At 35.6% G+C, this 15,878-nt stretch overlaps 1 protein-coding gene across 3 annotated transcripts in view; it reads left to right on the top strand.

The window, feature by feature from the left end:
• The window catches only part of LOC150096963 (VPS9 domain-containing protein 1-like), a 453,159-nt gene that overhangs the window by 158,374 nt on the left and 278,907 nt on the right, over positions 1-15,878 (top strand). For all 3 annotated transcript variants that reach the window (XM_090408053.1, XM_090408054.1, XM_090408055.1), the window contains one exon: positions 3,522-3,624. In XM_090408053.1, coding sequence (XP_090264179.1) covers positions 3,522-3,624 — 103 coding nt within the window. The remainder of the gene's footprint in view (positions 1-3,521; positions 3,625-15,878) is intronic.

The following is a 15,878-nucleotide window of genomic DNA, read 5'->3' as shown; positions in this document are numbered from 1 at the left end:
GAATCAGTTTAATAATTTAGTTTAACTTTAGTTATATAATTGATATTATTATTTATTTATTATTATTTATAATTTATTTAGTTATATAGTTTTATAGTTTTATAATTTAGTTAAACTTTAGTTTAATAAGTTTCATGTTTTAATATATATATATGTATAAACATGTTGCTCTCCAGCCCAGTGTAATTTTGTAACCAATAGATGATAATGATAATAATAATAATAATAATAGGACTCTAGCATTGATGTAGTAAACTTTTTTTGTTTGTTTGTTTGTTCACCAGAGGTCAGGCCAATATTGTTGTAATGGTTGGTCAGTAACTTTAACAAATCATGTAGATTGCAGTGCAGCTTGTTTCTCTGTATATAGTGTATATGCTCCAGAAGATGACCTTGATATGAAGGTTGAAACGTTGAGTGTTGATTTTGGTTTATATTAAACTAAAGTTTTACTCAAACACGGTAGTTGTCTCCATAATTTTCCAAAAAAAAAAATCTCTTCTATTCCTCTTGCCCACACATGGAACTAATATGCTATAGGTCTTGTGGCCTTTTGTGTGTGGATCAGATATATATTAAAAAAAAAAAAAAGTCTTGTCACAGAATCTCCATGCAATACTCTCTGCTTATTCTCAGTTTCTTGCTCTTTTATGCTGTTCCCACTTACATTTCTTTTTATTCTCCTCCATGCTATGCCAGAAGCTTCTCGAGGCACTCAAGCTCACTTTTGTCTTATGAAGTCTGCATAAGAGGACTGGTTCTCTCTTTATCCCACCTTTTCAATCACATTACTTTCAACCACTTCTTTCTTACTCTCATTCTTATTTTATTCACTATTTCACACCTTTCATCATTAACACTCATCTTTTCATTTTCCTGCTTTCAACATGTGTTGAATATTATATATATATATATATATATATATATATATACATATTGTGAAAAGAGTTGAATGACTTAAACTGAGAGTTAGATAAAAGGGGGTTTAATTCATCAGGTGACATTATAATAGAAAAAACACTAAACACTGAGGGTTAAAAAAACTATGAACAACATAGAGAGTCTCTATACATAATTACTATGAAAACGTTGTAGTTGTATTTAAAGCTGTTCTTTCATTTGTTGCATTGTTAGGAGAGTGCGTGCTTGCAGCATCACATGAACGCCAGTACATGATTACACTGAATGACTATCTGGGAGGTTGTAGCTCAAGTTATTATTTAGATGTTCAGGGTTGAGGATGATTTCCCTAGAATCTACGATTTTTCTCTCCAATTCATCATGGCAATGAAAGATGTTAGTAGCTTATGGCTTGATAAGGCAATGGCTGTTTTTTTTAGCAATGTCCCTTATGTGTTCCTCCATGCGTAATTCAATAGATTTGTCTGTCTGGCCAAAATAAGGAATATCACAATCACACCAAATTTTGTACACACCAGGAAATTTAAGATGACGATGACATGGTTTTGGGTGACTTATTAAGAAACGGATTTTTGGAAGTGGAGTGAACAAAGTTCTGATATTGTATTTTTTTAGAACCTTGGCTAATTTTTGTGAAACGGAACTTATGTAAGGAATAGATATGTTGCCTTTAAATGTATTTATTTCTTCTATGTGATGACTAGGAGGATTAAGAAGGAAATTTTCAATAATTCTTTTAGAATATCCCTTAAGTACGAAAGTAGTTTTGAGATAGTTTATTTCTTTTTGAAGTTCATTTGGGTCATCAAGAAGAGAGTGAGCTCTATGTCCCAAGGTAGAAATTATTCCAAGTTTTTAGGGAGAGAAGTGATGGGACTGACTATGAAGATATCTGTTGGTATGTGTAGGCTTTCTATATATTGAAATTTTAAGTTTACCAGAAGACCGGGTCAGTTTCACATCCAGGAAAGGCAGGGAACCATCAGTTTCAAGCTCTGCTGTGAACTTTGTACTTGGATGTCGACTATTGAGATGTTTCAGGAAATCCATTAGAGAATCATGTCCATGGCTCCAAATGAGGAAAACATCATCCATAACGTTTCCAAACTTTAGGTGTTAAAGCAAAGGAAGAGATAGCCTTAGCTTCAAAATCCTCCAAGTAAATATTTACAAGAACAGGGGATAAAGGATTACCCATCGCCGGACCATGATTTTGCTTGTATATAGTATCATGGAATCTAAAGTAACCAGGGAAATCAACCTCAACCCTGAACATCTAAATAATAACTTGAGCTACAACCTCCCAGATAGTCATTCAGCTGTAATCATGCACCGCCGTTCACGTGATGCTGCAAGCATGCGCTCTCCTATCAATGCAACAAACGAAAGAACAGCTTTAAATACAACTACAACGTTTTTATACTAATTATGTATAGAGACTCTCTATGTTGTTCATAGTTTTTTTAACCTTCAGTGTTTAGTGTTTTTTCTTTTATAATGTCACCTGATGAAGGCTGTTATAAGCCGAAACTAGTTGTGTTTTACTATTAAACCCCCTTTTACCTAACTCTCGGTTTAAGTCATTCAACTCTTTTCACAATACGTATTTCAACCAAGTCAATAATTCATCATACATATATATATATATATATACACATATCATATATATACATCATACATGATGTATATATATATATGTGTGTGTGTATGTGTGTGTATATATATATATATATATAAAACAATTTGTTGTAGTATTAACTCAGAATTGGGATATGTTCGTATTTATATATACTGACTATAACCGAGACTAGAATAACAATTAAATTTATTCAATATATTTAATTGAATAAATTTAATTGTTATTCTAGTCTCGGTTATAGTCAGTATATATAAATATGAAAAAATAAAAAATAAAAAAAATATATATATATATAGAAAAAGTAAAATATTGGCTACTTAAAGCACAGTTTTTAGCAAAGATGCAAGTTAAATAACAAAATAGAATGAGTAGAAGGAATGCAGTGTGCTGTTATGAACAAAACTTCAAGTAGGATTATAGGTCACTTGTGTATAGGAGAAAGTGGGTAAGCAGTCAAACAGAAGAGAGCCCTGAAGCAGTCTTGCATTGCCTGCTCAGCCTGCCATTCTTTGGTTCCACTTTCCTCTGCAACTGGGTAGCCAATGCAAGACTGCTTCAGGGCTCTCTTCTGTTTGACCGCTTACCCACTTTCTTCTATACACAACTGCCAAGTCCTTTGGAAATGTCAAGAACAACAGCATGCTTCTGGAAATCTTTCTGTCACTTGTCCATTAGTGATATACATACACTAAGAAAACTAGTAATAAAACTTTGCAACACGTATTTCTGATATGTCAGTTATCACTGTCAAATATGCTTCTAATTTTCAAGGCTTCTTTAAGCTAATAATTCTGACTTCATTGGAAAGATTCTGCATTAAGTTGTTAATAAACAGTTTGCATTGTGTCCTATGCTTGAATTAGGATTTAATTATTAAAGAAAATAACCTGCTTTACTTATAAATTTTGTAGTAATTGTTAATGCTATTGTGACTTTTGTAACTATACTACATTTTTTGCAGGCTAACACCTATCGAAGAGGTTCTAATAGAAAACAATAGAGTTTGCCATGTATTTAAGTCACGTATTGCAAGAGCTAAAGATGGTTCATCAAAAGCAGATCTGGTATGTAGACTACTCTGGAGAGAAAAAAAAACATGTTGAACAGTTATCTTGCAGTTTAATATCATTTTATCACTGGATATTTTTTTAAAAAAAGTTTTAAATTGATAGTATAGTATATTAATTATTGTTTGGGTAATTTGGTCCATCCTAGGATTCATCATAGGAGATTTGACTGACTCACATAGTGCATATCATAAATGCATTTACTGAGAGTGCGCTTCCTGCTCCACTCATTCACAGCTCACCAAGGGCAAAAATTCTGGTCCTCACACTCTCGCTAATGATATGATGACTAGATGGTTTCATGAGTTACTCATTATTTTCTCTCAATGTATTGAGCATTTTCTTCTGCATCTTCATATACCCTTTTTTTCACTTGTTTACCAAAGTGGCAAACTGTGGACCCTCCACAAACTCTTAATCTGTCTTCATAGTGAATATTCCTTAGACTTGTTGTGATCTTGGATTTCTTGGTTGTGAATTCTCTACCATTTATTGATAACACTACTAATCTGAAAGTGGCAGTGGACAGGATTAGGTTGAGGGGATATACTTCAATAGCACAGTGGCTCACCATGGTTCAGTAAATTATGCAAAATGCTACTCACCAGACTTCCTTCTCATATACACATACACACATATGCACTCACCCATCATTTTATTAATTATATGTCCGAATAACTTAATAAACAACTCAATAATATAGTGATTAGTGGTGTTGTATTGTATGTAGATTTACTTTGTGTGAGAAATGACTGTTAGAAAAAAAGTCCATAATATATTCATAAATGAAAAGAATAGGAAGAACAGTTTTAGGTTGAGGGGATATACTTCAATAGCACAGTGGTTCAATTTACATGGTTCAGTAAATTATACAAAATGCTACTCACCAGACTTCCTTCCCATACACACATATGCACTCACCCATCATTTTATTAATTATATGTCCGAATAACTTAATAAACAACTCAATAATATAGTGATTAGTGGTGTTGTATTGTATGTAGATTTACTTTGTGTGAGAAATGACTGTTAGAAAAAAAAGTCCATAATATATTCATAAATGAAAAGAATAGGAAGAACAGTAAAAACAGCATTAATTTTTGGAAAATGTAATTCATTACATTAATTTATATTAATACAATTGCCTTTTATATGATGCATATTTCCAGAAAAATACCACTTATTAATTGCTCACTATACTTGCACACTTAAACAAAGAATTGACAGTTCATTTATGGCGGAGTGGAATCTTGGAGAATGAGGATGACTAGTGGAGTACCTCAGAGTTCTGTACTAGAGCCACTACTCTTTAATTTGTATATAAACAATATAGGGAAAGTTTCAGGGGGATATTCAGTTTTACTAAAATAAAGAGCCAAAAGGCTTCACTTCAGTGATGCAAAAATTATAAAAATCAAGTGGATATTAAATCCAGCATTATTTCAAAGCCGAATACAGAAACTATAAAAGTTTCTTATGAAATTTGACCAGAGAGCTTACATCGCCGGTATTTATGAGTTGCCCTAGCCGGACCTTATAGGAGACATGCCCGCTATGACAGTGTCCATATATTCGCCTCCTATTGGTCCATTTTGATAAAGTTTCACTGGCCTGACAACTGTTTCAAACTGACGAAAGCCAACCAGTTTGATGTCATAGCAGAGTTCAGAGACCAGGCAGAGTTCTTAAGGTTTCTGCCTGGTCTCTGATGAAAACGAACCAGTTTGAAATAGCTATCAGGCCAGTGAAACTTTATCAAAATGGACCAATAGGAGGTGAATATATGGACGCTTTCATAGCGGGCATGTCTCCTATAAGGTATAGCTAGGATATTCAGTTGTTTTCTCATGATGCAAAACTTGGGAGAACAATAGTTGATAAAGGTGATGTTGATAACCTGCAGGATGATTTAAATAAATTAGCAAAGGATAACAATTGTCAATTTAATGTTGCAAAATTTAAGATTATATACTTGTTGAAAAGGTTGTACACAGTATATCACATTCATGGTACTGGATTACAGGAAATTGATGAGACTAGGGACTTGGGGATAATGGAGGACAGAGAGTTGAAGTTCAGAGGGCATATCATGCACAGATTTGGTCATCTGGGTTTCTTGGGGACCAGATGGGTAGAGGTGATTCAGAGACAAGTGACTCAGCTGGTGACAGGTCTGTGAAATGTTCCCTATGAGGAAAGGTTGAAGGTGTGTGGGTTACGAAGTTTAGTTGATAGACAGTCACGAGGAGATATCATAGAAACTTTTAAAATGCTAAAGGGAGTTTATAAAATCGATGTAAAAGGAAATTTTTCAATATATGACAAATAATCAGAGCACTAGGAGTCTCCAAGGAAGTTTTGTAAGGGTGTGGTTAGTAGGATGTGTGGACAGATTTTTTTGTGTGGTTAGTGGTAAAGAAGTGAAACGGATTACCAGAATTAGTTGTGAGTTCCTTGAGAGTGAATGAATTTAAGGAGAGGTACGATAGGTTTTGAGTGTATAAGAGTTATTTTGGGTCAGCCATGATCAGTCTACAGACTCCATGGAGATACTGTATAATAATAATAATTGCAGGATATTGTCATAAGATTCTGTAAGTTGGAACCATGAAATGTATTTTTTAAAAAAAAATTTTATTGTATTCATCATACAAAAATCCCTTATGCAGGATAATGTGGAGGTAGGTAATTGTGCAATCACATCTACATAAAACTGTTACCAATGGGGGGGGGGGTATAATTAATCACAGTGAACAAGAACACTGTGCATTGGTAAAGGAGATATGCCATGTCCATAAGAAGTTATCATGGCAGCATTATTTGTCGTGCATTCTAGAAATCCTTCTGTGTTTTCTTAAAGTTGAAAATATTTTGTTTATAATGTTATGTCATTAAATAAAACATACCTGTTTTTGTCCATTCTGCTTCCCAGTTGAAAAAATCTCCTCACCATGTGTGAGTGGACAAGTATATTTATTAAGTCCTGCCTATCAGTGTAATACAATTTGCAATCTTATCAATTATAAATGCATTTCTGAATATTTTTTATACCAGAATTCCATATCGATTGCTTAACGCATTCCATTCTGTTCTAACCAAATCTTCCTGCAGGAACTTTATGCTAGCTTTGTTTACTATTGCCCTTCTCACTTAGCATCGTGTGGAACCAAATGGATATTCCTATTCATCTTCAAACCAAGTCTAGTGTCATATGGAGGTAGGAGGATTTTTCATCTCAGAAACTTTAACACAGTTCCATCAAAAACCAAATAGCCTTCAAGCAATTCCTAAAATCATTGATATACAGGCTATCCCAGAAGTAACAGGGCAGTCAGAGAATCCATATTATTATTATTATTACACCCTCCATGGAGTTGGCAGACTCATTGTGGGAGGTTCATTGCACTGAGCCTCCCACCTCCCAATAACATATTTATCATACTGAATCTTAAAATCCTTAACACTGCCTGCTTTAACAACCTATTCTGGTAATGCATTCCATTCACTAACAGTTTTCCATGTAAAAAAATGTACTCCTCACACCCCTCTTTCACCACACTCTTATATAACTTCTAAAGATGGCCTATGGTTATTCCTCTCTAGCCTTCTACTCTTTTTATAATCCCCTCTGGATTAATTTGATAAAATCCTCTCACCAACTTAAACGTCTCTATTGTATCACCTCTCTTCCTCCTATCCACCAAACTCTGCAATCTACATTTCTTCAACCTCTCTCCATAGCCACCATTCCAAAGTCTTGATATTGTCTTAGTCACTCACCTGTGGATCCTCTCCAATGTCTCTACATCACACTGAAAACCAAATCTGAGCACAGTAGTCTAAATGTGGTTTGACCAGTGCTTTATACAGTGGCACAACCATCTCCTTATCCAAACATGTTAGAGTACTTCTTATCATAGCGGTACTACAATGTGCAGTCTTTGCAACATTTGCAACAGGCTCTCTGAACTTCCATTTATTGTCAGTCATCACTCCCAAATCTTAATTCCTGCAGTACAACACCATCAATATAGTACACCTCATATTTCCACACTCCAAAATGCAGAACTTATTAATAGTAAAACTACAATCCCACTCCTTTGTCCAAGTCAAAAGTCTATTCAAATCTTCCTGAAGGGAATTAATATCAGCAGTACAACTTATATTTCTTCCCAACTTTGCATCACCAGAAAAACTGCAGATCCCTAGTCAGTCCACATTGATATATCATTTACAAACAAGTTAAACAGCATGGAGGTCCAAGGACAGAACCCTGGGTACACCACTGGTTAATTTCCTTTTTTGAGACACTGCTGCATCATATACAACTTTGCTTTTGCAAGGTCCAAGAATATCACTGTATATGATTTTCCCTCATCTAACACACTCATTACCTTATCATAAAATGCAAGTAAATTGCCAAAATAAGACCTACCCTTTACAAATCCATCATGAAGAATTCTACGTTCATCAACCCCAGTCTTGCATTCTATTCCTAACCAATTTCTCCAACACCTTGACCACAACTGCAGTTATACAGACTGCTCTATAATTGGAAATTTCTGTCCTAGCACCATGCTTTTGGAGTGGTACTATTTTGCCTTCTTTCTTCTTCTTAGGAACCTTACAACATTAGTAACTTTGGAACTTGCAAGCATTTCATTAAATAACCAGGTCAAGAGCATAGCTAACTGTTGTGCACATTCCTTAATAATATGTGGTGATATGACACCACGAGACACACCTCTGATTCTTTCACTTCCAGTTCTCCTAATACTTGTCTCCCCTCTCTCTATATATTGTATGGCACCATTTATACCAGTATGATATACGCTGATTCAATAATTCCACTATATCCTCTGCTATAGTCACTCTGCTGCCATGACTATTTACCAGTATCAACCTGCCATGATTATTCTTCCTCTTGCTTGCCATATAGTTGAAGAATTCCCTTGAATTAACCTTGGCCTGACCAGCCAATCTCCTTATACTGCACCTTTTCTTTCTTTATCATGCTTGCCACATGAAGCGTATAAAGCCTGCACTTTATGTTCTTCATGGATCGGATCACCAGCAACTGTCTTATCTCTCCTCCTTAGCGTTTTCTTTTCTGATACAGCTTGCTTGATTTCACTGTTCATCTATTTCACTCCTACTCTATTTCCTTGCTTAACCTTGTATTCAGTTATACATCGCTTGTGTCACTTATGAATTTTCATGCACTTTCAACATCTTTTCTGCACAGCTCATCTATCCAACATATTGATGCTAGTTGATTACAGAGCTTTCATAATCATCTTATAATTCCACATATGTCATTTTCTGGCAGTAACTTTTTCTTGTTTCATCAACTTCTTCCCAAACAATTACCTCATGATCACTCTTACCAACTGATGGCAGTGTTAATACCTCATTAACAACTATATCTTGCAAAGTTATCACCAAATCCAAAACACAAAGCTGCTATTTGCTTTGTGACATGCTGTTTAAGATATTTATCCCTCAGAAATTCAACGAACTCTCTCCTTGTGCCCATACATTATCTACTTCATCCATTCTATACTCCTTTAATTAAAGTCTCCCATCAGGATCACCTTTTTTTTACATGACCAACCAATTTTTTCTGAACATTTCACAATCAGTATTCTCTACATTCCCTGGCCTATAACAGTATACTGTCTGATATACTAGCCTGTTAATTTCAAGTTCACACCACACAGATTCAAAATCTGTGCATGAAACTTAGACAAGCAAGTTTCGCTTATACCGGTTATCTTTGGGATACTGACTTAATCAATGCAACAAACTCAGCACTCTTATTTCGAATACTCCTTACATTTGTATACAAACTTAACCATCCCTGTGTCTTTGAGGCATTCTACTAGCACCAACATTCTCTACTGTAGCTGCTATACCACGCCTCTCTCTTCAGTTTGGTCATTTTCTCATCAGTCGGCATCAGGAAAATGGGAGTTTTCCTGATGCCGACTCTGATTCCCATTAATACCTGTCTCACCCTTACCTTTATGCATTCCATCATCTTGTGCTACTGCAACACATAACTATTCAAGCTTGTATCCATCTTCCTTCTGTCATACAACCCATTTAGCTGTGCTGTCCTGTTTCACAATTACTGTTTGATCATTAGCTACATTGACTTCTGGATTCTGTGTCTTCTCGGCAAACAATAGCTTTTCTAAATGCCTGACACCAAACCCATTCAAATGCAGTTCATCAACGTTAAAGCATTCCATTTCCTTCAAATTCACTCTACAGATTCACAAACTGAATCCTCTTTGCCTAACACAACTCAGCCATCTTGCTGTTTATTTTCTCCACTCTCCTTCTCAATTCGCCATTGTCATATCTGGGCAACATGCTAACAAACTTCCCAATTCACCAACTAAATCATTTGTGCCCACAACTACCACTTATTCTGATAACCACTCATTTCTTCTCTGCAGAGTATCAATTATTGTTTCATTGTTTCACCAGGAAAGCATGTTTTGTGTACTTCATTAGTCATCATCACACATCTAATGATCAAGTCCCCCATACAGTGATATAAGATTTTATATCTCTTTTGATTCTTTCTTTGTAATACTAACTTCCTTCTTCTCATTCCCATAAGCTAATCTCTTCTTTAGGTTTAATCTCATCTTCCAGATGCTTCATTTCACAACTCTTGCCTAAGCTCTTCAATTGCTGTGGTCCTGACTCTAGTTGCCATTTCTAAATACTCTAACCTATCAATACACTTTTCACATACATTAATGCTTTCCTTCTTTTTGTTCACTCTAACAGTCCTCAAGTCTTTCACATTTTGTCTGTGCATACATGAAGCAATTTTCACAACACATCCACTGGTAAAAATCCATCCAGGGCAGAACTTCATCTTTGTGCCGAAGATTTCCATGCTGCTGCTGTGTGCTTCTTTACTGATGCCATTTTCAAAAAGCAGAAGCAGTAGCAACAAACAGGTAATAAAAACACAAATAAATAAAATTCCAACAACAAAGTCTATTGAAGGATACTTGTATCCAGTATGAAAAAACGAAGTGCAATTATATGATAAAAAAGCCAAACTATATGCTATTTAAAAATTTATACTGCTATGTTCATCATGGGTAATGATGAACATAGCAGTATAATTAATGACACCTATTTAAGCAGAAAAATTTTATTAGTAGTACGTGATTCTGAAATCAAACTTATTATCAATTAATAACATCAAACAAAAATCAATTAATATTCAGAATAATAATAATAACAATGAATTCTAAAACAATAATAAAATTGTAGTGATTAAGTAATTAATTAGTGAAAATTAAAGCAGATTATCAGAGTGACGATGCAGGAATTACAGAAAGTTGAGAGGCATTTAAATGAACATGGGTGGAAAGAAAATTAATCAGCAAAACAAAAACCAAAGCATGGAATCAGATAAGTCAGTAAGTAATGAAAATCTGGTAAGTAATGCTGTTTGTCAAAAGAAGGATGTTATTTGGTATGGTGATGCTATCATAAAACATACTGGTTTATGATAGCGATATTCCTTTTTCCCTCTTTTACCTTTCAATGTCGAGGGTTTTCTATTTATTTAACCGCAACCATACTGAAGGATAAAGTGGTTAGCCATATGCCTTCTGGTTGGTTTGCCTGCTTACGGGATGAAAAATCCCAAATAAACTGGGGAGAAAAACCCTGCAGCCCAAGACTGGCTAACTTGGCTTTGTCTGAGAAAGATCCTAAGCTCCTCATGTCAGCAAAGGTTTTCAAAGAGCAAAAATTAAAAATATAATGCAAGAAATTTAAAGACAGAGAAGAAAAAAGATGAGATTGTAATTGCAGTAGATACTAATTACTTAACTAGCCCAACTTGAGTAACTTCAACCATGAAATTCGGAGGTGGTGGTATGATGGTATGGTCCTGTTTTTCCTGGTTTGGCCTTGGACCTCTGTGTGTGGTGCCACAAACACTAAACTCTGAGAGGTATCTGAGCATTCAACAATGGCATACTTTCTGCTTTGTACTGTTTCTATGAAACTGACCATTGTCTCTATCAGCAAGACACTTACATTATGTCGTAAGGCTGCTGCTGTAACTGCATGGTTCGTGGACATGAACATCACCACACTTGACTTGCTTCCTGATCTCAACCATATTGAACATGTGTGGAATGAACTGGAACATTGGGTGAGGTCAAGAAACATCTGTTCCACTTCAGTCCAGGACCTCATTACATGCTATTTACTGCTGTGCTACTGGCCTGACTTCTAGTGAAAAAAAATGCATCAAAAACCATATCCTATTTATAATATAACATCGTCAGAGAACAAATTCATATTAATACTTTTAATATAGCCAATAGTGGAGGCCTAATCAATAATTTAACATAAGTGTTTGCTATATTAAGGCAAAGATCCAGGATTACTACAGTCCTAATTATAATTTATAATGAACTCTTGAGCCTCCGTAGCTCAGTCAGTATAGACGAAGCCCTTTGTTCAGAAAGACCTGGGTTCGATTCCCATCAGTGTGGTCTCTTTCGATTAATGGTGAGTTAGCTGGTCTCATATGGAGTAGAGGGTATTTTTACCTGGAAACTCAGATTTTTCATCCCATTTTTCAGAACAGGCAAACCGGCCTGTGAACACACATCTACAGACATAGGACACACCGGGAGGCATGGGACTAACCACCTTATCCTCGATATGGTGGTGGTTAAATGTAGAAAAATCCTCAACACCGCAAGGAAAGAATAAGAAAATGGACTCTTAGGAACAAAAGGTTATGTGGGTAAAATATGTGCCATCCATATTCTTGGGAGATTTAGACCATAATTATTGTTAAGATTAGGGTGGTTGATTAGAATATCACAGACCTCTTTAAATTGTTCTCATACCCATCTGTTATATAATGAACAGGTGCCTTTCCAGTTAGTTCTATGTAGAGTATCCAGGGCATGATCAGAAAGGCCTGATTTTCCATAGTTATTAAATTTAATGTTCTTTTTTCATTTTAAGTTCCTTTTTCCAGATAGGAATTGTGTATCCAGTTTCATCTGTATAAGGGAGGTTACAGGCACCCTGACTACCTATGCCCTAGGGTGGACCAGTGGAGGAAGTGGATCCTTGGAAGAATTGAAGAACTTAAGCATTTCTGCAAAAATGAAGAACTTAAGCATTAAGGTTGATTTACAACTTTAATGCTTAAGTTCTTCATTTTTGAAGAAATACAACCTTAATGCCACTTTTAATTTAAAGGCAGCATTAAGGTTGTATTTCTGTAGTATTCTGTTTATTTTATCTGATATCCCGTTAATATATGGAATGGCTCCAGTTTTATTGTTATCTAGTTTATTTTTTATTAGGTGCAGTCTTTTGAAGAATTTTATTAATAGTATTTTTTGCTATAGCCATTTCTTAGGAAGATATTGCTGATATTAATTCATGCTTTAGTGCTTTCTCATTGGAGTGAATCTTTAAAGCTCTGTTTTTTAGTGGATTAATGACACCTAGTTTTTATGTTGGGTGGTGATAACAGTTTATTTGTATATGTTCGCCAGTATGTGTAGGCTTATGCTAAACAACGAGGAGACGTTTGACAAGTATATCTAGAAATGGAAGTGTGTTCTGACTTTCAATTTCAGTTTTGAGTTGTATGCATTTATGTTGTTTAGGTGGCTGAGAAAAGTGTCTAATGTCTGGCAGCCATGAAGCCAGATAACGAAAACATCATCAACATGCCCAAGCCAGACTTTGGGTTTTAAAGTAAGGGACTCTAGAGCATGTTGCTCAAAATCTTCCATATAAAAGTTAGCAATGGGGGGGGGGGATGGCAAGCCCATGGCTATGCTTTCTTTTTGCAGATAAAAAGCATTTTTCCACACAAAATAGCCAGAAAAATAGTACATGGCCAAAGAGCACCATGATATTGGGCTGGATTTGTCCTGTAAAAGAAGTATTATATCATTGATTGGGACATTTGTCAAAAGGGCAGAGACATCAAAACTGACTAATAAATCACTTATCTAGTGTGATACCCTTAAATTTGTTAACAAAGAGTTTGTGTGTGTGTGTGTGTGTGTGTGTGTGTGTGTGTGTGTGTGTGTGTGTGTGTGTGTGTGTGTGTGTGTGTGTGTGTGTGTGTGTGTGTAGAAAGTATTTTACCTTGGGTATAATAAATGTTAAAAATAACAAGCTATTTTAAACCTGGTTTTACTCCATTTCCCAAGTAAGCAAACAGACAAACAAGTCAAGTTTGCACCTGCAAGTGTTGCAAGTCTAGCTGACCCTGCACGTAGTGCAAGACCAAAGCAACTCATGGTAAAAGTAGAATAAGCTCTGATCACTAATCTTAATATTTACCCTTAATGCAAAGCACATCTCCTGGAGGAGATGTATGATGCTTTGTATTAAAGGCAAGGGGGGCCCTACCCAGATCGATTTCAACCTTTATTGAGGTCTCATCAGTGGGAGCCGGGCTAGAAATACCAAGATTTTAGTAATACAGAGCTTATAAGTATTTTACCAGAACAAGTTACCATAAGGTGTTTTAACCTATTAACATTTTTTATACCCAAGGTAAAATACTTTCTACATTTATATCTCCTCCTGAAATTTTTATTTAATAAGGTTAAAACACCTTATGGTAACTTGTTCTGGTAAAATACTTATAAGCTCTGTATTACTAAAATCTTGGTATTTCTAGCCTGGCTATTTCTATGGCTCCCACTGATGAGACCTCAATAAAGGTTGAAACCAGTCTGGGTAGTGGCCCCTTGCCTTTAATACAAAGCATCATACATCTCCTCCAGGAGATGTGCTTTGCATTAAGGATAAATATTAAGATTAGTGATCAGAGCTTATTCTTCTTTTACCATGAGTTGCCTTGGTCTTGCACTACTTGCAGGGTCAGCTAGACTTGCAACACTTGCAGGTGCAAACTTGACTTGTTTGTCTGTTTGCTTACTTGGGAAATGGAGTAAAACCAGGTTTAAAATAGCTTGGTATTTTTAACATATATATATATATATAGGAGGGAGAATGACCTACCAACTCCTTGATTGTTGACACTACTTTCTTGGCTAGATGATAATTGGGTGTTTTGATACCTTCAACTGTTGGCCAAAGCTGTATGTTCTGCTTATTAATCCTAGGCAAACTGTAAATTCTCAGGATCAGGTGTAGTGCGGAAGTAGTTTTTTAACTGTATCTGTGGACTAAGAAGTGACTGGTTTAAGTAATTCCTCTGTTTTCTTTTTAATCTGATTAGTTGGGTTGTATTTCACAAGTTGTTAGGTGCTGAAAAGTCAATAGAGACTTATTGATTCATTTTTTAAAGGTAAGTTATACAATAAGTGCCACAATAAGTTATTGTGGCACTGCCTTTATTGGCTCTATTAATTATGGTGTCCTGACTTGCTTAAAGATTTCACAGCTGCTAATTCTGCTTTGGCAAAGTTGCTAGTTTTTGCTTTAGATTGTTTAAAATGTAAGAGGTTTCTAATTACATTTTATCAGCTATGATAGTTGGGAGAAATCTTATGCTTCTTTCAGTATGGCATATAAAATCCTGTTTGTTAACTGTGTTGGGTGTCACAACAGAGTTTAGGCCTTTACTAAGTAGTGGGAGTTCATCACTGTTCAGGGCATGGTTTGAAAGGTTGATCACATGACTGTTCATTGAAGGCAGTTGTTGCTCCTGATATCACTTATATCTGGTTGCTTGCTGCTGTTGTTGATTGAAACAGTGGCAAAATTTAAACAGCCAATGGACAAATTTACATTTCTCATCATTGAATGAGTGATTTTGAAAACAACCAACCACAAGTGATAAATGACAAAAAAACCAGTGATAAATGAGTAATCACTGTTATCACTGGTTGGTAATAACAGAATTAATCATCTACTATGGGAAAGTAATTATTCTTAACATGGTTGTCGTGACCATCATTCCAGCCTTATGCCACAGCCTTGGCATAAGGCTGTGGTCTCCGCTGGCTGCCTGGCTGTGCCGTTGCTACACTTGAAGCGGATCGCTACCTGACTTTGTAGCCATCATTGACCTTCCTTCTAGTCTTCACCATGAACTGCTTCCATTGGAACCCACTTTTGAAGGAGAGAGACACCACGAAGAACAGAGGACTAAGAGAGCGCTATATTCGCTGTCAAATCCTTATATATCCCTAGTTCGTTCTCCTAACTACGTCACTGGTTGTTCGTCACACCTAACTCTTTTTTTTTGC

This window comes from Typopeltis vanoorti, chromosome 18, assembly GCF_054136105.1.
Source record: "Typopeltis vanoorti isolate ZY-2024b chromosome 18, IOZ_Tvanoo_1.0, whole genome shotgun sequence".
In the NCBI taxonomy this organism is placed as follows: Eukaryota; Metazoa; Arthropoda; class Arachnida; order Uropygi; family Thelyphonidae; genus Typopeltis; species Typopeltis vanoorti.
Note: the sequence above shows the minus strand (reverse complement) of the source record. Positions and strands in the feature narration are given on the sequence as shown.